General features: G+C 43.0%; 1 protein-coding gene across 1 annotated transcript in view; it reads right to left on the bottom strand.

Annotated features, from left to right (window-relative positions):
• Window positions 1-3,829: 3,829 nt before the first annotated feature.
• Window positions 3,830-24,352, bottom strand: part of crim1 (cysteine rich transmembrane BMP regulator 1 (chordin-like)) — a gene marked incomplete at its 5' end in the record, with an annotated part of 132,952 nt that continues 112,429 nt past the window's right edge. Inside the window, 8 exons of the mRNA XM_080012090.1 lie at window positions 3,830-6,651; window positions 8,042-8,229; window positions 13,769-13,888; window positions 13,982-14,194; window positions 15,171-15,449; window positions 16,852-17,079; window positions 22,378-22,593; window positions 23,099-23,220. Of these exons, the coding sequence (XP_079868216.1) occupies window positions 6,397-6,651; window positions 8,042-8,229; window positions 13,769-13,888; window positions 13,982-14,194; window positions 15,171-15,449; window positions 16,852-17,079; window positions 22,378-22,593; window positions 23,099-23,220 (1,621 nt within the window). The 3' untranslated portion in view covers window positions 3,830-6,396. The remainder of the gene's footprint in view (window positions 6,652-8,041; window positions 8,230-13,768; window positions 13,889-13,981; window positions 14,195-15,170; window positions 15,450-16,851; window positions 17,080-22,377; window positions 22,594-23,098; window positions 23,221-24,352) is intronic.

Raw genomic sequence — 24,352 nt, 5'->3', positions numbered from 1 at the left:
TTGTGCTCCCACTTAGTAATGTCTCCTAGAAAACTCCCATTCTACAGTTAGTCTGGAAAAGCGGAGCGGCTGCTGCAGAAGCGCAGTCAGTTCAATTTGACATGATTTTTGCCTGGTAAAAATGTATAATTGTAAATTTTACTTTATTGAAGAAGAAATATAAAATCCTACGTCCTGAATGCATCCCAGGGAGGATTTTTTTAAAGTGGGGGTTCCCTCATGTCCGCCAACCACTACACCACTGATTAATCACACAAAACAGCTGCTGCCACAGTACATCCAAATGACATTGGCTATGAGCCAAAAGTCAATAAAACCCAGAAGAGGCCAGATGTATAGTCCCATAGGCATCTCAAGTGAAAGGAAATGGTTCCACCTTATTTTTCGTTTCCCAGGTAGACTGACTATATTGTGAGTGTTACCGGCCTCAGATTTAAGTAACGTTTTTTTAGGATGTAAACATTGCTTATTGGACTTCATTTGAGCACAGTGAAAAGCTGCATCGGAGTGGTATGTTTCTCAAAAGTAAAAAGCGTTCAGGCGATGTTATGAAGTTACAAATGAAGGCCTGGGTTGGAGGTGTGTGGAGACGGCTGGAAAGAGTCGAAGGGTTTGTTTCAAATCGTTTATTTAATAGTGCTGTAAGGAAAAAACGTTTGATACATGAACTAAACAATGGCCCTTAGAAAGCTGTCTGCTGTGGCATAATAGAAAAACTTAGTTGATCATTTTAATCGTCATGAAAGATTAAATAGTCATCCAACCGGCGACAGTTTCCTGGAACAAAAAAGGAAAAGTTCAAGAGTCCACAACATAATTCTCTGCATTCTAGATTTGATCTTTGACCAACAACAAAATACAATATTGTTTTTTTTTTTGGGCACATAGTGGGCGGTTGGGCGTAGGTGTCAGATATTCAGATCTGGACAAGGATGACCAAGAAAATAAACAAATGAAACCTTTCGGCTTTGTCAAGCAGTAAAGATGGTAAGTGCCTGTGTTTTTTTTCCCATTTGGCATCACTTAAAATGGCTTATTGGAATGTCTTTAGTCACTCAGTCAGTTTGTGTATTCAGTCGCTTTTCCACCAAGGTACAGGTACTAAATGAGGAACCATTTAGGCCCAGAACCTAACGGGAACCTTAGCAATCCCTAACAGAGTTCTTTGTTGCTTTCCCAAGGCATCTACTGGAGGAACTGTGGAGGTGCGTAGTATGTCTTGAAACCTGTTACTCATTCTCATTATGGACGTATGATTTGGATATTGTTTGTGAATTCGATTTTCATTTCATTGTGCTTGCAAGTTTGAATGTTCATTGTGATGCAGTTTTTGTGCCTTTTGGGATTATAATTTCTCAGTGAAGTTGCTCATGAATCCTCATTGCTTAAAATCAAGGTCTATACATATTATTACTTCAGAAACATATAATTCATCATATGGCCCCACATAACTCTTGGACCATCTTGTAGATGTTGGGAGTGTGTGGACCTTTTGAAGAAGTCAAACACACCAGCTTCGGAAATGGCTACGGAGGAGGAGAGATTAACAGCAGAACACTCTTCCGGAACCAAAGTGGGCAGGCACTTGCCAGCTCTTAGAGATACCAGGTATCACAGACTGCTTGGACCAGAGCTGCCCCGACCGGACCTATGGGTTCAGTCACAGGGCTGGCGGTTGTTTACAGCCTTCTGCAAAATGACACCAAAAATCAGGTTGCCTGAGCTTGCCATGCACTGATTGGACACAGTATTACCTCCCTACTATATCCCATACTTCCTGCCATACTTCCTGTCATAAAAAAAGAAAAAACTTTGTCAAATAAACAACTCTCTCATTTTTTTTCCAGTTAACTGTCAGCAATAAATTATTGTAAACAATAAATATAAAGAAGATTATTATTTTTTTTATAAACTAAGTATTTAGTTTTTTTTTTTGTTTGTTTTTTAATTTGGCCTTGGAAGGGGGCGTTTGACACAAAAGTATCTAAAACGATACTTAGCGGTTAAAAAATAATTACTTTGACGGAGCATTGACTGACCCAATGTTTGAAGCGCTGCATGACTTTCAAAAATAGATCTAAAATATACTTTAGTAAATAGAGACTTAGTCGACTTTAGACTCTTTAGACTAGTCAAAACGACACATGTAGGATACAGATTACAACATGGCTGTCAGGAAAGGAAGGTCCACTTGGTGTCATATCATGACAATATGTGGTTTGATAAGCCCACTTCATCACAGCTTCCTGTCCACTGGGTTGTTGGATGGAGGGGAGTCCATCAAGTTCTGAAGGCGGTCCGCCATCTCAGTCTGCTGTCTCGATGGACAGCAGACTGAGATGAATGGGCCCTACCATCCATCATCTGGAAAATTCTACGAAACAAGCTGCCAGGCAACACCAGGCACCGGTTGACAGATAAGATAACCACCTGGCAGCTAATGTCAAACAGTAACAACAGTGAGCGACAACGCTTGAAGTATGTAGATCAACATGCAACAACTGTCATCAAGGTACGTTACTTCTCTAGTCTACGTACGAGAACTGCGTATCAGAATGCTTCATTAAAACTAGATTAACCTGGGTATTGTGCTCCCTCTTTCAGAATTGTTGTAATGAAGGGAAAATTCTTAGCCTAAAGTTCAATTCAACACAGTCAACTGGGATGATGTATTCATGCAGTTGAGCTTTAATGACATCTCTTTTACGCCCTTATGATGTGTAAATGTTAAAGGTTCAGGTTTATCAAATTTGGTTTGTCAAACACAGGTTAAAACAAAATAAAAAATCTGAATGCATATGGAATCTCAATATTTCCCTAAAGCAAAATCTTTGATTTGTCGCTTAACCTGGGTGCTATGTGGCCTTGCTGTAACAGAACTCGAGAGAGAACAACTTGTTTTGTGTATGTTTCGGGTCGTGATTTGGCCTTGGCGCGAATGTGTGCGACATTGGCCCGATCGCACCTTCCGAACCCCCACCCCTGTCCCACCCTCAATCTATTCACCTTGTCTCTCACCACCCATGTGGCCAAATATCAAACACCTCCCACCTCCTCCTTTGCAATTTTTTTTGTTTAATGCATCAAACAAGTGCTCTTGTTTTCATCGACCTCTGTTAATAAAACAGCATCTTTCTGACATAAATACATTTAACTTAAATAAAAAAAATGTTAATAAGAACCAATAACCCAGGAAACATTTTCACATGTTCAAACGGGCTAGCTTCAATCAACTACTTCTGTCCATTTCCGCTGTGGATTTTTCTTCAAATTCAATTATTTTGAAAATATCTGCGTGAAAGAATTGATCATTTCCAACATTGAAGGAAACACTTAATAAAGCAAAGTGCTTGATTATTGGGCCTCTATTTACATTCGAGAACTAATTGAACCGTGAGAGCGAATGAACTACAGTGCAGCTAAACAACGGAACCTCTTTACACTCCCTGTTTTTTGAAAAACAAACAACCCCCACCCCCCCCTCCAAAAAAAACAGCTGTATCTCCAATTATCACCGTGTCCACCACTTAATGCTGGATTTCTGCGGTTGTTTATACATGCGTTGGCCGGGCAGGGATGGCATTCAAATGTATTTATTGTATTGAAATGTTCTATTTTAAGTTTCATCAAATCGCGTCCGAACAAATCACATTTACACTGCATGGGTGTCTGTGTGTCGTGCATGTTTCTCGGTTTCCATCATTGATTTATGATGTGCGTTATCTTTACAAGTAGGACTCTAAAAGCCTAATTATACGACATAAAGGAAAACCCCAGTACATTTTTAGATCGAGTCACACAACACTTGGTGAAAAAAGGACTAACTGCAGAATCTGAATATAATTTAATTGGCACTTAAGGGTACAATAAGTCATATTTGATTTGCTTTCTGTACAAATTGATCATGTTATAGAGCGAGGGGTCGCAAATGTTGATCAATGCCAGTCAGTCCACTGTTACCACGAAGGCTTCAGCCAACAAAAACGACCAGCGTTGCAAGTCCCCTATGCTGCGAAGGCTAACCCCCAATTCACACAAAAAATTGTCACATCACGTGCACATCTCGTGGTTTGTCGACTTGTCAATTCACACCGGGTCTGTCTTCATTCCGTCTGCAATGCGCTACCGAAAGCAGCACTCTCCAGACTTTCTATCACTGAAACTACAAATTGTGGAATATATCAACCGTTGAAGTTTCATTTTCAACCATTTAATTTTAATTTCATTCGCATTTAGAGTCTGCTTATTAATTGGGTTAGCGTTAATTGGACTAGTTTGTGAATTTCGTGTTCTTTGTTTATATTACACACAGCAGCTTCTTCCTTCAAAACGTGTTTTATTGCTGGAATGAGTAATTTATATATATATATTTATATATATTATACACACACACTACAAAAATCTATTGCTTGGCAAGTGAGTTTGACTAGAGCCTACACATAGTTGACTAGAAGCGGCAAGGACACCCCCTTCCACTGTCTGCCGCGTTGCTGACAGGTACAGTATACCAGACCAATAAAGTCTATACTGTAAAACTACTTCCCAAGTTAGAAGTAAAATCGAAAATCTATTTAGGCGTGATATTTGTTTTCCTGTTGGAAAGATATTTTCTTGACATAAATTAGATTTAATTTCATGTGGGGGAAAGTGTATTAGTTTGTTAATTGAACTCAGTAATCCACATTAGTTGATGGTGGTTGATGCATACCAGGCTTGGTAATTAAATATTTTAACTAAATACATCTTTTGAATGGACCACTATAGGAATTTACGTTCCACTTTATGTGTGCAGCCCAGAAAGATAAAGCCGAAGCGTAAAAAAATGCGGGCATGACACGAGGCAGCTGGTGTGTAGTTGTGCGCCTGACAGAGACAGTGTGAATTGCAACATTGATAAACATGGCAGCGTATCTGAAGCGTTGGCGCACTGCTGAGGTGACGTTCTTGGTGTGAATTGGGGGTGATATTCAACGTGGAGGAGGAGGAGGGACATTTGGCAATGTTGATGTGGCTTCTATGGCTTCCTTTAGCGCTCACCATTTGTTACTAATTGTCCAATATTTCTGATTTTGTCGGGTCTGTGAGGAGTACGGGGGTTGAAAGCTGGGTTCCTTATGGGACTTGAGAGAATACAACAAAACGTTCAAGCGCTCAATTTTTACAGCAATACCGCTCTGGCACGCCGCTCCTACGTTCGCGCAAAACCTTCATCATCGCGAACAACCACCCCACTAACGACTGGCCTGCTTGGAGTCGGCGCAATGTACAGAGATGTCAGACAGACGACGAATCATAAAGCTCAGAGACGTGCGAGGCGATTGGATTGTTAAGTGACACGTGATTAGGAATTGTCTCAAAAATAGCAAAAAATTACCACAAAATAATAATCCGACCAGCCTGTTCAAGCTTTGCGGCGTGTGTGTGTGTGTGTCTGTGTGTGTGTGTGTGACCTCTATAGGTCTTTTATCCTTGACCTGGCCCAACAAGAGAAAGACAGTGGAATGGAATTGTCCAGTCAGGAGGTGACTGTGTGGAGTGTACAAAATGTCAGACTCCGGCTTAGGTCTGTTGAGAGAAAGGGAGCCCTTCAAGAGAAGCGGGAGAGTCAAAATTGTCAAGAAGTGAAGAAAGAAAGAAAGTCCAAGAATTTCCAAAACATCTCTCTCTGTCTCCATCGTTTCTCACTCTCTTTCCATTCAAATCCGTCTCCCGATCGCAGAAGAAAGTGGTGTTGTCATGGCAGGGATAACCAAGCGTCCATCACAGTTGTCGGTAATGTTGCCCTCGATGTTGTCCGGCCGGCCGTGGATGATGTGCAGTGTGTAGTAGGTGTGTAACGATATACCAAAAATAGAATTTCCTTTTCTTCCAAAAGGCAACAACAAGAAAAACAGAAGAGAAAAAAAAAAACATCCAGAGGGTGCATACCATCGTAGTTTTTCTTACCGTTGGAACTAAATGAAATGAATGACTGATCGACTTTGTGTGTCTGAAACCCATCCCAGAGGACACAAATCTATTTGGCCATTGATCAACATCTGTACTTTGTTTGCACTCTGCGTTCTTGTCAAGTCGCTTGGATGTTCTCCATACACAGAGTTCTGGTCCAAACTCAAACTATGGACGACTCATCAACACTGCCACGAACAGACCAAAAACAAACATCAAAAAACAAAAACAAACTAACTGGAAGGATGAGCTTTCCAAGAATACAGGTGGTTTCTTTTTGAGAATTTTGTATGGATAAAAAATGGTCTTGCTGTGATTTTGTTTTCCTCTCATGTGGTTTTAAACGGTGATGGCGGTAAGGGTATGTGCGCATCACGACGTTCGTGGGAGTGTGTGTGTGTGTGTGTGTGTGAGTGTGACTCTCTCTGTGTATCTTCCCGTCCCTCCTCATGGCGTGCTGTAGAAGACGTCCTGGTTGAGGTTGTTGTGGAGGTGGCTGTTCTTCATGCTGTAGTAGCCACTGAAGCGCGGCTCAGGTTCGGCGATGCGCAGCACCCGCTGGTGGCCTGGTGGGCCCGGGCGCTGCAGCGGGGATAGGCCATGGTCCTCCGGAGAAGAAGAAGAGGAGGAAGAAGAAGATGACAGACCCGAGGCCAGGGGTACATCGGGGCCGAGGAAAAGCTGGTTGTTCAGACACTCAGCCTGAGCAAGAAAAAAAACAAATGTATTCAATATTTATATTAATTACATATTTGGGACACTCATAAAACCACCATAAAACACAAAATGAATTGATACACATATTCACAGGGAATGTGAGATAATTTATTTAAATATTAAGGTACACATGCCTACTATAAGACCCGCTTAGTTGTTTTTAACTATGATATTATTTTAGTGCTTTGTACTGTGATTTTCTTAACAAAAATGTTATTATAAACAACGACTGTTACGGTTATTGAATGCATTTTAGACACAATGACAAAAATATAGACTCCGCCACTACATTCCCTCACTACTGTTTCTATTGTCCTGTTTAAAATTAATACAAATATTTAATTAGAAAATATTAAATACTACATTGTTACGGAATTGTAGGGGTAAATTATTGTAACGATGTGTTTTTGCCCGGGACAAGCTACGGTCATTTTTTGATAAGGAAAGCACAGAAAAATACACTAAAATAAAATCATAGTTAAAAACAACTATTTGGGCCCTATAGTAGCCGTTAATAATGAATATGTGTATCAATTAATTCCGGACATGTTTTATGGTTCCCATGATCCTTCCCCTGCCTTGATTCTCTGTCTCCCTCTTGCCCTCTCTAGCTCGCCCTGTCTGCCTCCAAGTTCCTCTGTCCCGTGTCTGGGTTCATGTCACTTCATTTTCCTGTCACTGCACACCTGTCCCCTGTCAGTAATCTCACCACCTGTCTCCACCTTCCTCATCACTCCCCTTGTATTTGACCTGGTTCCATTCACTCTGTCGGTTCGTGCTGGTATCTCTGCTTGTTGCTCCTCGGCTCTGGCTGCTTGTCGTCTCTTCCACGTCCCTGCCTGTTTCCCTGTGCGGTGCGCCCTGGACTCTGAGTTCCTGTTTCTCCGCCGGTTCCTCTGCTCCCTGGTTCTGGATTCCCTGCCTGGTCGCGAGTCCCTGTCTTCGCCCGTTACGAGTCCCTGCCGGTCCTGATCCCCAGTCTGTTTCTTGTTCTGGATTCCCTGTGTCTTCTCAATAAACCGCTGTCAATACTCCCTAAACCATGTCTTGCAATTGGATTCCTCATCTTGACCATCAGCCTAACAATGGTGATTTCATGAAAATGTCCAGTCTATGTTGGGGAGAAGACTCATGTGATCACAAGTTAACTATTTGTTTCACATGGAAATTTGCACTTTAACTTTTTTTTCGTACTACACTTCATATACTTCAAGGCCTATACTTGTGTAAAATGCATTTGGCATACATGGCTTATCTCCTCGTTTCACTTTTGAAGAACAGTGAAATGTAGTGTTTTTGAAATACAAATATTCAGCGACTCATAACTCTTAAAATTTCCCTGACAGCTTGACTAAGGGTGTGTGTGCATTGGTACCTTGCAGGGCAATGGGAGCCAGCGCCTTCTGTGGGAGGTGTAGAGCAGAGCGGAGACCAAGAGCAAGAGGAGGAGCAGTAGGGGAAGCACCACCCACATCACTGTAGCAGGGCTGAGTCCCCACGCCCTTCCCGAGTCTAACTCAGCGGAGCCAGACAGGAAGGGCATCTGGAGCCCACTCACGTCACCTTGGGAAAGATACAACACATACTCTTTAAGCAAACTACATTGGTTTAGGAGGTATTGGTGATTGGCGCCTGTTGCTCGTTAGAGTAATCAATGAGGACTGCCCAGCAGCCAGAGCGCCCATCCAAGCAGCCCCCACAATAGCCAAGCCCAGCGACACCTCAACCAGCAGCAAGGGGTAGTCTGCTATGTCGCCCTGGAGGAGGGTCTGACATTTTGGACATTTGGCCATTTTTGCATATTTAAGTTATGGGAACCCTGTTTCAGAGTCCGGTGTTTTATTATGTTCAAGTATAGGAACCTTGTGTCTGAGTCTGGCATTGTTTTCCCTTTTTATTGCATAACTTCAAAATTGAGAATCCAGATCACTGTCTCGTGACCTTGCCTCCACACAGCTCAAATGACAGCTTGCTCCATTTTTGACTCTCCAACGGACCACCTCTTCAAAACTCAACACAGCCGAAGCTGCTTCACCAATGTGTTAACAACATGACAGGTGACACCACGATATTGAGTGTCAAAGTTGAACTCTAAGGAAAGACTTTGCTTCGCTACAGATCATGCCAGAATCAAATCTTATCATACAGAAACTCAACGCAGTTGCACGGTGCAATGAGAAGTTTGAGTGATATTTGGACCAATTGGAGATGGGGGGAGGTCGGTGAATGACAATTAGACCAATTAGAGAGGAAGAGGTCAAATAATGGTTTGTCAACTGGTAAATAGTTTGTGCTGGGCACATATCGCCACATACAAACTCAAAACACTGAGTTTATTTGTTTTACCCTTGTTACTTGATCCTTAACTGTTGTGGTGTATGTGTGTATTATAGGCTATTGGTGTCTTTATTCTATGGAATGTTCTTCTCCCACCTGGGCTGTGGCATACAGATGTACTGCCTCTGGGGTAGACAGATGTGGACATTCCCCTGTCCTAAGAAAGCAGGCGGTATCTATTGAATGTATGTTATAATTGTGGAGAGATTGAGGTGGAACTATTGTGCAGCTAATGGGGAACACAATAGGTGACGGACCATTCATGCAATGTGCCAGAGTATAACCTGACCCCCGGGGGTTGAGTTTTGGGAATAAAGCTACTAAAAGGATACACGCCGTCTCGTCAATATTAGATAAGCTGCAGTATCTACAGAACCTGTGAAGCTTATTACATGGTGTCAGGGTGCTCAGTCCCGTCTCCAGTGAGTGTCGGTGGCGACGTTTGGTGAGGCTAAGCTAAAGGAGCTAAACTAGCTGTTAGAAACAGTAGTAGCAGAACTAAAAGCTAATAGCTACCCGAGTTGGGGAAACAGTTTGAGACTCAGTGCTGGTGTAGAGAGCAAAGCATCGCGTGTGATCCTGCTTTGAAGATTTTTGATTTTACTTTTTTGAGAAAAAAAAACAAAAACAAAAACAAAAAACGAAGATGATGGATTCCCTGTTCTCCATAAGCCCACCAGAGAATTTTGACTTCTCAGACTTTCCCAGCTGGCCCAACTGGATCCGCAGGTTTGAAAGATTCAGAATTGCTGCAGGATTGGACAAAAAGAAGAAGACTATTAAGTAAATTCCTTAGTCTACACCATGGGTGATAAGGCTGATGACATTCTGGGCACATTGGGCTTAAGTGATGCAGACCAAAAGAAATGCGGCAGTGTAAAAGAAGCCTTTGATAAATACTTTGTTTGCAAACATAATGTGATTTATGAACGATGCAGATATAACAAAAGAAGCCAAGAGCCAGGTGAATCGGCTGAATCGTTCATTTCTGCAGTTTACAAACTAGCAGAACACTGCCAATATGGTGCACTGCAGGAAGAACTGATTAGAGACAGGTTGGTGGCAGGCATAAGACACCAGGGCCTGTCAGAGAGTCTGCAGATGGACAGTGAGTTAACACTGGCAAAAGCTACACTGAAAATAAGACAGCATGAAGAGGTTAAGAAACAGCAGCCCATTGTGCGTGACACAAACAGCCCAGACCAGAGAGAAGCTAATGTGGACATGATGAAATTTAAGAAAAAGTTTCAGAGACACACACAGACAGGGAAAAGCCAAGGCAAGGGTCAGGGTCAAAAGGACAATGAAAAAGGGCAAAAGAGTTGTGGACGGTGAGGCAAAGCACCACCACATTCCCTAAACAACTGTGCTGCAAGGGATGCAGAGTGCTGGAAATGCCACAAGAAAGGCCACTATGCAACCCTCTGTAAAACAAAGCTAAGGGGTGTGGATGAAATCCAGGAAGAGGATGATGTAGACACTGTTTTCATCGGCAGGGTGCTGATTAGCTGACACAGCTGGTGGTCAGTCAAAAACATGGCAGAAGACACTGAGGCTATATGGTCAACAAACCACATTTAAGCTGGACACAGGAGCGGACGTGACAGCCATCCCAGCTAAAGTCTACTCAAAGAAGCAGCATGGCCCGCTCACCGCTGCAACAAAGAGACTGCTAGGACCAGGCAACAGCGCTCTACAAGTGGGTGGTCAGTTCAAGGGAACCTTAAAATACAAAAACAAGACAACTGAACAGCCAGTGTTTGTAATAGAAAGATTAGCTACCCCACTACTTGGTCTGCCAGCAATTGAAGCACTGCAGTAAGCCTACACAGTTGACATTATTCAGACAGCTGACATCAAAAAGCTGTATCCCAAAGTGTTCACAGGCCTAGGATGCGTGAAAGGCATGTACAAAATTAAACTGAAGGAGGATGCCAAGCCCTATGCATTGTCACTGCCCTGTCGTGTGCCTATACCCTCAATAGACAAAGTCAAAGTGGAGCTCCAGAGAATGGAGACTCTGGGAGTGATTGCGCCCATTGATGAGCCGACAGAGTGGTGCGCAGGGATTGTTGTGGCACCAAAGCCCAACGGAAATATAAGAATCTGCGTGGACCTGACCCACCTGAATGAATATGTCTGCCGTGAAAGGCTTATTCTGCCGGCAGTGGACGAAACCCTCGCCAAGCTGCCAAAGTGTTTACAAAACTCAACGCCACAGCTGGCTTCTGGCAGGTGCCCCTGCACCCAGAATCAGTCCCCCTGACGACGTTCATCACACCGTTCGGGAGGTACTGTTTTCACAGATTGCCATTTGGAATTTCGTCAGCACCCGAGCACTTTCAGAAGAGGCTGACACAGATGCTGGCAGGACTGGAAGGAACAGTGTGTCATGCAGATGACATTCTTGTCTTTGGATCATCGCATGAACAGCATGACCACAGACTGAGCAGAGTGTTGGAGAGACTACAGAAGGAAGGGCTGACACTCAATAATGAAAAATGCCAGTTTGCTGTGGACCGTGTCAAGTTCCTAGGTCACTGTCAGTGCCCAGGGCCTAGAACCAGACCCTAACAAAATTACAGCAATCACACAGATGCCCGCACCCACAGATGTTGCAGGTGTGAGAAGATATTTGGGCATGGTGAATTATGTTGGGAAATTCTCGCCACGCATTGCTGAGCTCTCACAGCCCATAAGAGTTGCTCAAATTTGACAGTGACTAGGCGTGGGGGAGCATGCAGCAGCGGGCATTCGAGGAGCTCCGTCGGGAGCTGAGCTCAGCCACAGTGCTGGCACAATACTGCCCGAACAGGCCGACAAAAGTTGCGGCGGACGCTTCCTCATTTGGACTCGGAGGGGTTCTGTCTCAGAAGCAACCGTCAGGCGAATGGCATCTGGTGGCCTTCTGCTCACGCAGCATGATGGAGTCGGAGTGTAGATACGCACAAATTGAAAAAGAGGCACTGGCGCTGACCTGGGCGTGTGAGCGCTTTCGGTCTTATCTAATAGGGATGGACTTTCTTTTTCAAACAGACCACAAGCCCCTCATTTCCCTGCTGGGCAGCAGAGCCCTTGATGACTTGCCCCCTAGAATCCTGAGATTCAGACTGCGACTGCTTCGCTCTACATACAAGATTGAACATGTACCAGGGAAGAACCTGATCACAGCAGACACACTGTCCAGGGCTCCGATCCAAGCGGTGCTAACAGTGGAAGACACACAGCTGGAGAAGGATGTCGGTGCTTATGTCAACCAAGTGATGGAGCACCTTCCTGCATCAGAAGGGAGGCTGGCTCAGATCAGAGGTGCACAAGATGTAGACAGTATCTGCAAAAGACTAAAGAACCTGGTGCAAAATGGATGGCCTACCGGTAAAGGCTCTCACACCAGAGCTTCAGCAGTACTGGCAGTATCGCCAGGACCTGTTGATTGCTGATGGACTGCTGATGAAAGGCGAGCGACTGGTAATCCCTGATTCTATGCAAGAGGAGTTGCTGAACAAAATTCACCACCGTCACCAGGGCATCACAAAGTGTGTCGCCAGAGCACAGCAATCCATATGGTGGCCAGGTCTGTCAAAGCAAATTAAGCTGAAAGTGGAACACTGTGCGATATGTGCCAAGGAGGCTCATAACTGTCCGGAACCACTGCTGACGACACCGTTGCCAGACAGGCCGTGGCAGCGTGTTGGAGCAGATCTGTTCAAGTGGAATTCAGCTATGTACCTGGTGGTGGTCGACTATTTCTCTCGCTACATAGAAGTAGCTAACCTCACTTCCACGACTACAGCCCATGTAAGGGAGAAGTCTAACTGGGCAGGTCACGGGGTCCCTGAGGTTCTGGTCAAGGACAATGGTCCACAGCTAGCTGCAGCGGAGTTCGCGGACTTTGCCAGAGTACGACTTCAAACATGTGACCAGCAGCCCCCGTTATCCTCAAGGTAATTCGGAGGCTGAAAGGGCTGTGCGAACAGTCAAATCTCTCCTGAAGAAGGGAGAGGATCCACACAGGGCCCTCATGGCTTACAGAGCCACACCCTGGCACAAGGTGCATCTCCTGCACAACTACTGATGGGTCGAAACATCAGGACGCCCCTGCCCGTCAGTCAGGACAAGTTGGAGCCAAGGTGGCCTGACCTACAGGCTTTCAAAGAGAAGGATAAGTACCTGAAGGAGAAACAAGCATCCTGTTTCAATAACAGACATCGTGCACAACAGAAACAAGAGCTCAGACCAGGACAAAGAGTCTGGGTGAAGAACACCGAGCAGCCTGGAATCATCACAGGTCCAACCCAGACGCCAGGATCCTACAACATCGAGCTGCCCTCTGGAAGTCTTCGGAGAAACCGATCCCACATCAGGGTCATTCCAGAGACTCCTACTGTTTCTAGATCAGGGCGCATGATAAAAAGACCAGTCAGGATGGACTTGTAATAACCTGTGTCTCAGGTAGAAAGTTGTGGTCAACAGGGCAGAATAATCCCTGCACAGCTTTGGGGACTCAGGCAGTCTACCCTGAACCCCTAGATAGGAAATGTGAATTTGAGTTAAAATACTATTTGATTTTGTTTAAAAGGAATGTTGGTATTCACTTAAAGGGGGAGATGTGGAGAGATTGAGGTGGAACTATTTTGCAGCTAATGGGGGACAGTTGTTGGGAATAAAGCTACTAAAAGGATACACGCCGTCTCGTCAATATTAGATAAGCTACAGTATCTACAGAACCTGTGAAGCTTATTACAATAATAACACAGATTTGTACCTCTGAAGTGTGGCAGGTCATTGGGGCTGTAGGAGGGGTGGCCCCAAGAAGAAGGATACTGCTTCCTGTCACCCGCCTGCTCTGTCTTCTCGATTGGCACATTGGTTGGAGAGTACATCTCTACACACACACACAACGCTTGTGAATTATAACATCCAGTGAGATAAATACTTTGGTTTTTGGATAGCGTGATAAATCAATATGTCTGTATACCTGAGCAGATTGGACAGCATCCGCCCTCTTTTGCAACCAGCTTGTCGCAGGGTGCACCAACGGGGGGGCAGGAGACTGTAGAGCACAGAGTCTGTCCTGCCAAGCAGTAGCAGTGAGTGCAGGCGTCGATATCCCAGCGCTCCTCGTCTGAGTACTGGTGTCCATTGAAGTGGCAAACTGGGGGCGATGCAACACGGGGCGGGAAGGGCATGTCTGTAGAGTATTGTAAATATATTGGTTGTGACAAATAACCCTCTTGAATTTTGAAAAGATAGTAATACTCAAATTGAGTGGGGACAGCATCAAAATTCCGCTGCTCTTTAAAATGTTAGTTATATCACTTAAGCTGCTTTCACACATGAACTCCGGACAATGTCTGGATAATCAGGTCCAAACATTGTCCGGAGTTGCCCTATCACACATGTAGCACACAACCGGAGATTGTCCTGCAGGAGGCAGGATGTGATGCAATTACGCATAACGCTGCTGAGCTTTACAGCACACCCAAGATGGTGGACGCGGCTACCGAGTTATCAGTAGTTGTGACTTTTTTTTGCGTTGATACTACCTGTATTTGAATGTATCCACAATATAAACGTAAGTTATCTTCTTCTTTGTCCTCATATATTATGGCAGCAAATGACCCTTCTTCGTCCTACGTGAGTGGGCGTGTTGATGACGTCACTATCATGCACCACTCACTCGCATGATAGAGACATCATCAACATGCTCACTTGCTGTGAATTCTCCGGACAATAACCTGCTCTGTTCACACATACAGCTCCTCCGGGTAATGTCCGGAAAATTTCAGGGTTGTGTGAAAGCAGCTGAATACACCCTGTTCTGGACAGTCAATTTATGTCATAAAAATTATCATGTGCAGTGCACCTTGGGGACATGAACAGCGAAATGTTTGATGTTTGATTCCTTTCAAATCACTGTCACAATAAGAACAACCCTATAATATGGAATTGTAAAACTCACAATACTAAAATAATTACATTACATGTACACATTACATGGTTCCTGCAAATTTTAATATCTAATCAGTGACCAATCAATGACCAACTCTTAATGTGCAAAATTTTCACATTCCTTCCTTCGAAATTCTGATCTTGCAGTAACTTAACTATTCCAGTTCCACACGGAGGCAGCAAAGTTAATTGTTTAATAAATTGCGCTTCCTCACCAAGGCAGTAGGGGCAGCACTGGCCCTTCCTCAGCAGCGGTCTCTGGCAGGAAGTTGGGGGGCAGGTCTCAGTGAAGCAGTGAATGGTCCCGGAGGCACACACGCAGCTGGTGCAAACGTCGGGCTTCCACGACTCCCCGGGGAGGAACATGTCCCCACCCCGCTCGCCGCCACGACACACTGCTCCAGCTCGACCAGAGGAGGAGGTGGGGGTGGTGAAAGAGGAGTTGGAGTCGGGGTCGGGGTCTGGGAGGGCGGGTGGTGCAGGAGTGGCATGTTCTGAGGGGACATGCAGAATCACCACAGGTTGGACGCATGTTGGACGCACCGAAAGGACTTATGGGTGTTTTGGCATTTAAGGAGTGATTCACACTACATGGATCAGGATTCTAACAACACTAGACAGAAAAGTGCAGAAAAGTGAGAAAGACGAAGGTCTGTTGAATATGACACTAACCCGCCCCCTAACACATGTTCCTGAGAGCCTCAAGACATTAGAGTTTCTGCTTTTGCCAAATGTATGGTGTATTTACTGGGGTGAAGCACTCCAAGAAGGGTTGGAGTGTGTAGTATGTGTGTGTGAGTATGTGTATTTTGTAATCGTGCACTCCCCATCACTATCTGATGACGGCTTTCACTTCTTTGCCATGTTAGAACTGCCCATCCAGCTGTTGGCTGTTGCATTCACATCCTTGCCAAAACACCTTGTCCACTGCAGGTGTGCGTGTGTGTGCATTTCTTGATGGATAACAAATAACCGCCAACTATTACAGCTGTTGTTTATAGACCCTGCAGCCCAGATATTACCACCTCACTCAAATCTGTCATTGGGTCCCAAATCAATCACCTGGATCTGTGTGTTTTTGCACACAGGACCCCCTTGAACGAGGGATACTTAATACAACTTTTATAATGCCAATACCAATTCTGAGTACTGAACCTTCAATATTCCGAAGCCTGTTAAACACCCTCCACTTGGAAAAAAGGTTTTGAACTATTGTCAAACCGAGAATTTCCAAGTGAGAACATCAGAACCTAGAATTGCTTTTCCAATACGTAATCTTCTTCAAAAACTTGGGCAAGAAGCATATACTGTACCCATGTAGGCATGTACTCTTTTGCCTTTCCACAGGAAGTAACAAGCTGAATTTCCTGCTGTTTTACTTTTGTTATTATGACTTCTAATGTCTTGAATGCAGCCTTAACACTATGACTTTGGGAGTATTTGCGACATAATGATTAATGTTGATGATAGCTCATGTTTTTAGTTGAAAGGATATTGTTCAAATATTAGTTGGAAAATTATGGTGGGAAACCTACCTTAAAATGATCTCCTGGTCCCACTGACAACTTTTTGTACATTTTTGTAACAAATCTAAACATCTTAATTTTGCCATATTTTGTATTTGTTGATTTCATGTCAAAGCAATGTCTTCCGCCATTTCAGAGGAAATAAAACATATAAAACATACAAAATATAACTATATGAAGTTACTTTGACAGGGATTTGTGTTACTGTAATTGTTGGTGGGACCAGAGGAGATCGTTTTAAGGTAGGTTTCTCACCATATAATTAAAATTTTCAAAACCTGTCATGGGAAAAGCACTTTAAACCTTCCTTTATCATAAATCATATTATCATATTGACTGATAGCACACAGTGCTGTCTGTCTCAGCCTACCGGGGCAATGTGGGCAGCAGGAATCGTGGCTTCTGATTGGCCTCTGGCAGAGCAGTGGAGGGCAGACCTCGCTCTCGCACAGCGTCTGACCTCGCCGGCAGGTGCACTGACTGCAGGGGTCCATGTTCCACACCTCTCCCCCAGAGAAAACCTCCCCGCCGGTGGACACGCACACCGAGGAGTCCCCCGGGTCACCCAGTGCTGGGGTGGGGAGCGGGGCCGGAGAGCCTTGTGGGGGCAGACAAGGAACAATGGATAAATAGAGAGGGGAGAGAGAGACATGTCCACTTATTTTTCAAGATCTGAAATTGTTTTATAGATCTGAAGAATAGTTTTTTAGCAGTGTGCAGATTATGTACAATCCGTGTTCCTTACTTCAGATATATCACTCAGCCCTGCTCCACCTTTGCAGGTTGACCAGCAACACTGGACTCAGAGGTCACAGGCTAACAATTGCGACTCGTGTCGTTATGACGCCTTGAGGGTAGAACGAGCTTACAGTTACTTTGAGGACGGGGATTGGTGGGTTTCCTCAAAAATCAATTTTCTATCGTACCAAATTATTTTGAAACCGTTTCCAATTGACCTCATATCACAAACGTCCCACACCATCATACAACTGTTAGGTAAATTTAAATCAAAGTGAATCTTATCAGATCGTCACTTGCTACACTTAAGCTGTCTACATCAAAGGTAAAGCAAAAGGCATTGTGGGTTAATTTTGTTAAATGTAATTTGAATGGTTCAAATCTTAAATTATATTTGGCTCTTGTTACCAAGGACAACTGTGGGTTCTGAGACCTGATTCGGGACCACTGAGTTGAAAACCACTGGTCTAAGCCAACTGCTGCCCACTTTCTAACCTGTAACCTGTGTTCAAAAAAACCTTGCGTCAATTAAATGTACTCATTGATGTCTATCAAGTTGTCACTTCCTGTCCTGCTGTTGCCCTCAATGTATGGGCTCAGTTACACACAAAAAATTATGTGTGTTGAAATGGCAATGAAAAACAGGCATACACATGTATACTGTACAATACTGGCATTCAGCGAGTTGTTTAGTATAAATTCAATGTTCAGGCCCTTTAAGTCGGGTTCAGAAACAATCTAATCTTCCCTGCTTGAGTACACGATAAATCGGTTCATATTATTTTTCTTGCTGGGGATTGTTCCGTAAACAGAAGTCATTCCCAGGGGAAACGCTGAGTTCATGTCGAGTTCAGACCAGGTTCAAACCCCCCTCCCCCAAAAAAAACACACACACACACACACACACACACACACACACACACACACACACACACACACACACACACAGACAGACACACACAGTTTGCCAGCATCACAGGGGAGCACGGAAAAAAATAAAACTTAAAACGGGCCAGACACAAGGTTGTTTTCAGTGTCAGGCGTAGAATTGTGCATATGTTTATTCAGATAGCTTTGAGAGAATACGTTTTGAACTATCTTACTTAGAAAAAGCAGTTCATTCTAGGGATTCAAGGAAGTTCATAGGGTACATAAAGGGCTGGTTCACAAGAAGTGTCTTTTGAGCGCGCGAATGCATTGTTTCAATGTAGGCACGCTGGAATGAGAGAACGATGTGAGATCGACGCACTGAGGTGTGCATGCGTTCAGATGTGCCTTTTTTCAGGTGGGACCAATGCACACTAAAATAAAAAAAATATTTAAACTTCTTGAAAAGCCGCAAAGCTCACCCGCATGTCACGTGACATGAATTAACCAATCACCCACAGCTTCCGTCACAACATCCTGTCCGTGCAATCGGCAGTCCCCTGTGTCAATATGGAGGAGAGGCTTGGATACCCGAGCTGTAGGACCTGTCAAGCAGATATTATTTATATTCCAATAAATGGAACAATATCTGGAGGAATAGAAGCTGTGAACCTGGATGTCCATCTAGTGGCGATCTCATAACGTTAGCTCCCAGACGAAGTTACCGTTAGCTCTAGGCTAAATGTCCCAATACAGCTTTTTAAGCAATGTAGTGGTCACTTTTACTTACATGCAGACGCAAGGCGGGTAATTTAGATATTAATAAAAATATATTCGTTCCTGTTTCTGTATGTATGTGTGCACACACAGGTGGTAGTGGTCACAACAGGGTTAGAGCCAGGTTGCTAACGGCCTGGATAAACAATCAACAGTAACTTAGTGAATATGATGGGGGTGGTAGCTCAGGCGGTAGAGCTGGTGGTCTATCAATCTAAAGGTTGCTGGTTGGATCCCAGGCTCCTCCTGCTAGCATGCTGTAGTGTCCTTGAGCAAGACACTTAACCCCTAATTGCTCCTGATGGCTGCGTCCGTCGGTGTTTGAATAATTGTAAGTCGCTTTGGATAAAAAGCGTCTGCTAAATGTAATGTAATGTAATGATGAGTGTGCTTTTTTCTGTTGTACATTTGAAAAGATTTAATTAAAAAAAAAAGTTTGTGTGTTTGTGAAGTCCTATTTGGTTTTGGTTGTTTGACAACGCAACTTGATAAAAATGATTCAGCAGCACACCTTGCATTTCCCAAGCATTTTAAGGCACTTCATGTGAACCAGCCCCAATACAGCTACACGGTGGTGGGAGTTACTGAAAGAGATCATCATCCACAACATCCACGTGGTTCTTTAATGTTTCACAAAGACCACAAAGACTGGATTTAGACTACATGATTTTAACCCTGATCTGGCTGTCGCAAACCAATGTTTGCCAATTTCTGCCAATGAGAGCGCGAGAGGAAGCCAGTGGGAGGAATAATACTATAGAGCCACAAATGAGCGCACACACAACTACAACAGCCAGCTGCTCATTGTAACACTCCATGTTTTCATTTTTTGTTGACTTGCGAGTAACGCTATGTCCGCAAGAGAAAACAAATACAGGAAAAAAAATTGTGTGTCGTGTGAGCAGCACAGCAGCATTGAGGATTTTGAAGGTTGTGTAGTATGAGTCTGCATTACTAAAGACCATTCAGCAAACATCTACTCCTATGTGTAAAATGACTTATAGGATTCACCTGTGCACAATTTGTGTTAAAGGACTTGCGCACCTTTTTTTGTTAATGGACTTACCTAATGTGTCCAGGCAAAAATGTAATGTACTCCTAAACAATGTAGAATCTCATATTTTAGAAAGAAACATAACATTTTAACATGACAATAGAAAGAATAGTCAGTGAATTAGTGATGTCGTGCACTGTCATGTGTTCCGCCATTTCACGCTACGCTAAAATAAGCTAAAATAAGATGAGCTAAAATAGCTAACAGCTAAGCTAAGATAAGCTAAAGTGCATTCATTACCGTAACAGCCATCTTTAATTGTCCGGACGCATTATAGTTTGGAATTTTTTGATAAGAAAAGCACAAAAAAAAGCACTAAAATAATGTCATAGTTAAAAACAACTAATGCATACCATACTCAAGAAGACTTTGAAAAGACTAAGTCTGACACCCTCTCACATCTAAAGACAATGTATCATAAGTCACTGATCTCAATTTTTAGTCACAGACTCTAAGATTTTGGAAAGACTAGGGATCTTGCAGGGTCACTATTTGCAAGATTACAACTAGATTCCCCTTGGGATTATTTGCCATCCTACTCCTTTTGGAAATATACAAGAAGAAAAACTGAACAATGGGGCAGAAACATAAGAAGCTTTTGGACACAGCTGTCCTTGTGTGTGCAGTGGTTTGTTCTGTAAAACCAGCCAAACCATTAATATTATTTATATTGTTATGTGATAACATAATAATAACATAACATAATGATAATAAATGGGACGTCCATGTTTGCTTGTAAACCAGAACCCATTTTTATAACTCACCATGTCTGTGGAAATAGAGCTGCACTCTTGGTGACGGGTGGTCGTTTGGTGCCGCGTAGGGGCACATCATTTATTTGTTGAGTTTTTTTACTTTCCATGAAATACGAAAAACGTCATTCAGTTGTTCTGTCCTGTGAGTGATGACCATTGCATGGCTTTTATTTTGCCTTGCTGGATCTTGAATGCATCACTCAGTCGCACATTTCAGTGTTTGAGTGGACGCGCTGACAAATTTTCAGGATACTTTTTAATTCTATTTTTCATTAATCCAGCAAAGAAATGTGGACCACGGATTTAAAATATCAATCGAACATATCTACTGACATCTACCATGTAAGAAGCTACATAAATATACACATAAAACGAGTGTGGTAACATCGAAACACTACAGAGTGACCAAGTCCATGCTGCACACTGGACATAGTCACTTTGGAATCTGTATATTTATAGTAAATACTATGATGACATCATAAAGTGTCTTACTGTAAATCTCATCTCGTTCACTTTATAACGAGACGTGTGATGTGTCAGTGAACCAAGACCAACTGAATATTTTGGGTCAAAGTTGTTCGGATTTTCATTAATATCTGCTCCATATGTGGATTGATTTGGATGAAACTGAAACCACTAGATCGTTGTGACATAGCGGTTTAAACGGCACCTAGGTTATGCCGAAGTATGTCTTCCAGATAGTTTTAGCCGGGTTGAATATATTTCAGCGTCAAATGCATTGGCTTGTCCCTGTAATATCGATCTAAATTTGGTCAGTTTTTTGCTAATTTCTGCTCTCTATGTAGATCGATTTGGATGAAACTTCAACCACAAGGTGCTTGTGACAGCGTGGGTCAAACAGGATGTCAATCGTGTTTGTGTGTGAAGTTGGTGTTGCAGATGTTGCAGAATTTTCACCCGAACAATAACAATAGGGCCCTAATGTCAGCCCCAAGCCATATAATAATAAATGGCTTCTCACTTCAGGGTGAGTCAAATATTTTTTTTATAAATGCCCAATAATTATTAAGCAATTATATATTTGTTTTTAATAAGTTCTTAATATTTTTTTATTAAACTTTAAGTTTTGAGGTTTTAATAAGTGCGGAGCATCATGACACCCAGACTCAGCGTCGTTCTTGCGCCTCCCTGGAGTTCCCGCCATGATTAATATCTACCCGGTTTGCTGCTTCCTGTTTGGTGCTGGAGAGAGTGCACCTATTGGTTCTTGACAATGTTCATGTCATTGAACTTCACTATTTACATGAGCCAAGACTAAAAAATTCCGATAGTATTAAACATTTTATTGGGACATCAAGACGAGAAAAAGACTTGGAGTTTTATGCCCACCCTACACCAAACGATCAAGATGACACGAGCGCGCACCAACTGAGGTAAGGCATTAGTGGGCCATAAAGTAGGCGTTGTGTACTTAATATTTAAATGAATTATTTCACATTCTGTGAATATGTGTTTTATTATTTTCGGACGTTTTATGGGGGTGTTTACGGAGAATGACCCACCTGGGCAACCATTGTTAATGAACTTACTGTGTACACCTGAGCACACTGTCAAATGACTTGCCCGATGCACCTGTGCACACTTCTGGTAAGTCATTTAACACAAAAGTCCTTATTTTCTTGTATTTTAGAGTTTTATAGGGTATAATTCAGGTTACTTTGTGAGGAATATTCATTATCTTCACCTGGACAAGTAGGACAGCAGTGCCCCGGCTGAATGGCGGGGCTCTCACATACGGGAACGGGACAGGAGATCAGGGAACACATCTCGCGGTCACCGTGGCAGTAGCAGTCACGGCAGCCGTCGTGCCAGCTGTCGCCATCGTAGTGGTGACGTCCATCCATGGATAGGCAGGACAACTTCCTGTCCAATGGGGCTTCGGGGGAGACAATTGGTTGATCTGATAGGTAGGGTAGGAACGAGATGAAAGATTTTATTATTTAACTTTGAACAGAAGATCACGTAACGTACTTGCACATGTTTTCTGGTTTCCTTTTCAAACACAGGGAATTTCTTCTTTGGTACAAATCAAAATGGTTTCCGTAATTCAATGGAAGCCACCCATTCTCAATAAAAGGAGGATTTTTGAAGCAGTTTGAAGCAAATTCTAGCTAGCCATGGTTTTTGTTTGCAGACCTAACAATGTATCTTGATCGTCCCATTAACAGTAACAGATGGTATGTTGAACCATAGAGTCCCTTTACTTCGATGGGGTGGTTTAAACCAGTTTCACATTCAAGTCAGAATTAGGTTTTTGAAACAGGGTTTGTAAAGAGCATAGAAGATCAATGGAAAGTACGAAACAAAATGGTAAACAGTTACAGAAGCTTCCAGTGAAAGTGACTGGTGTCATAGAGATATACAGTATATTTAGGAAAGGAACATGTTCTACAAAAGTTACCCACCTCGGCAAGCACAGCGTAAGCAGCCCAGCTGGTCCGTTTGGAAGCCCATTGGACAGGACAGGTCACATGGCACCACTGGACACTTACTGCATCTGCAGGTGTCGCAGCCATGTCTGTTTTTACTGAGAGAGAGAGAGAGAGAGAGAGAGAGAGAGAGAGAGAGAGAGAGAGAGGTGAGGGGAGGTAATGAATAGTTAGATGGATGACAAACTTAATTCTATAAATAAGCCCCTTTAACTATTTAACTATGACTTGGGATTTTCTTTTTTCGAATTACATATCTGAAATTTGCGCCCTAGTCAAACAATCTGAGTGCATTAAATGACTGAGTTTGTGTGTGTGTGTGTGTTTCTCCATGTGCCACTACTCATCTCCAGATGGTCCATTAAATATGAAACCAACCAATCAACTTCTTTCCCCACAGCACCAATCATCAAGCCCCTCTCCTCATCCAAAATGGAGTGGCAGCGGTTCAGGTGTGTTGATACACAGCGTCTGTGGGGGTGTATATGTGTTTGTGTGAATTTTAATCGCTGGCTAAGTGTCAGTGTGACACTCTAATCCATAAATTAACTCAAAAAATGGATTTCCTGCCCATCTGGCAGTGTAAGAGCCTCACTCATACGATGCTACGTTACGTCATGTTATTAAATTGGCTCCCATTTAGAGATGAGAGAATTTAATTCGATGGATTGACTTTCACTTCGAAAAATTCTTTTCCACTGTCCACCATCTCCATCGTTTTATTTGTCGGTTCAGTTTAACAAGCTCCAGACCCTTTTATATTTAAATATTGTTTTTCCTGACTCATTAAATTATTGTTTATAGAAAACTTTTTCAGATTAGTTATTAGCTCAAAGAGCGCTCAACATTCTAAAATAAAGGCAAAAGGGCCATTGTACTATACATTCTTGGTTCATTCTGGCATTACAAAATACAAGTTTGTACTTTTTTAGGGACAATTTTTTCATTTTCAATAACTTTTCATGGAAAAATAAAATACATTTTCAATGTGATCTTTATTAATCAAAATATAATATAATCCATTCTATATTACAGGCTTTCAATGATCAAGTTTTTCTTTTCAAGGACTGTGGGAGTCTGCCCACAGGTAGGTGTTTAAACAGTGGAGTCCTTTTGCCGTGGTTCGCCAACATTTCGAGAGTTTTTATGAAAGGGATAAACAAAAGGCTCGCTAGCCACAAGTGTCAATAATAAATAATAATGATGATGATGATGGTGATGGTGATCATG

Source organism: Zeus faber (assembly GCF_960531495.2).
Source record: "Zeus faber genome assembly, chromosome: 13".
In the NCBI taxonomy this organism is placed as follows: Eukaryota; Metazoa; Chordata; class Actinopteri; order Zeiformes; family Zeidae; genus Zeus; species Zeus faber.
This window is presented reverse-complemented; position numbering and strand designations above follow the sequence as displayed.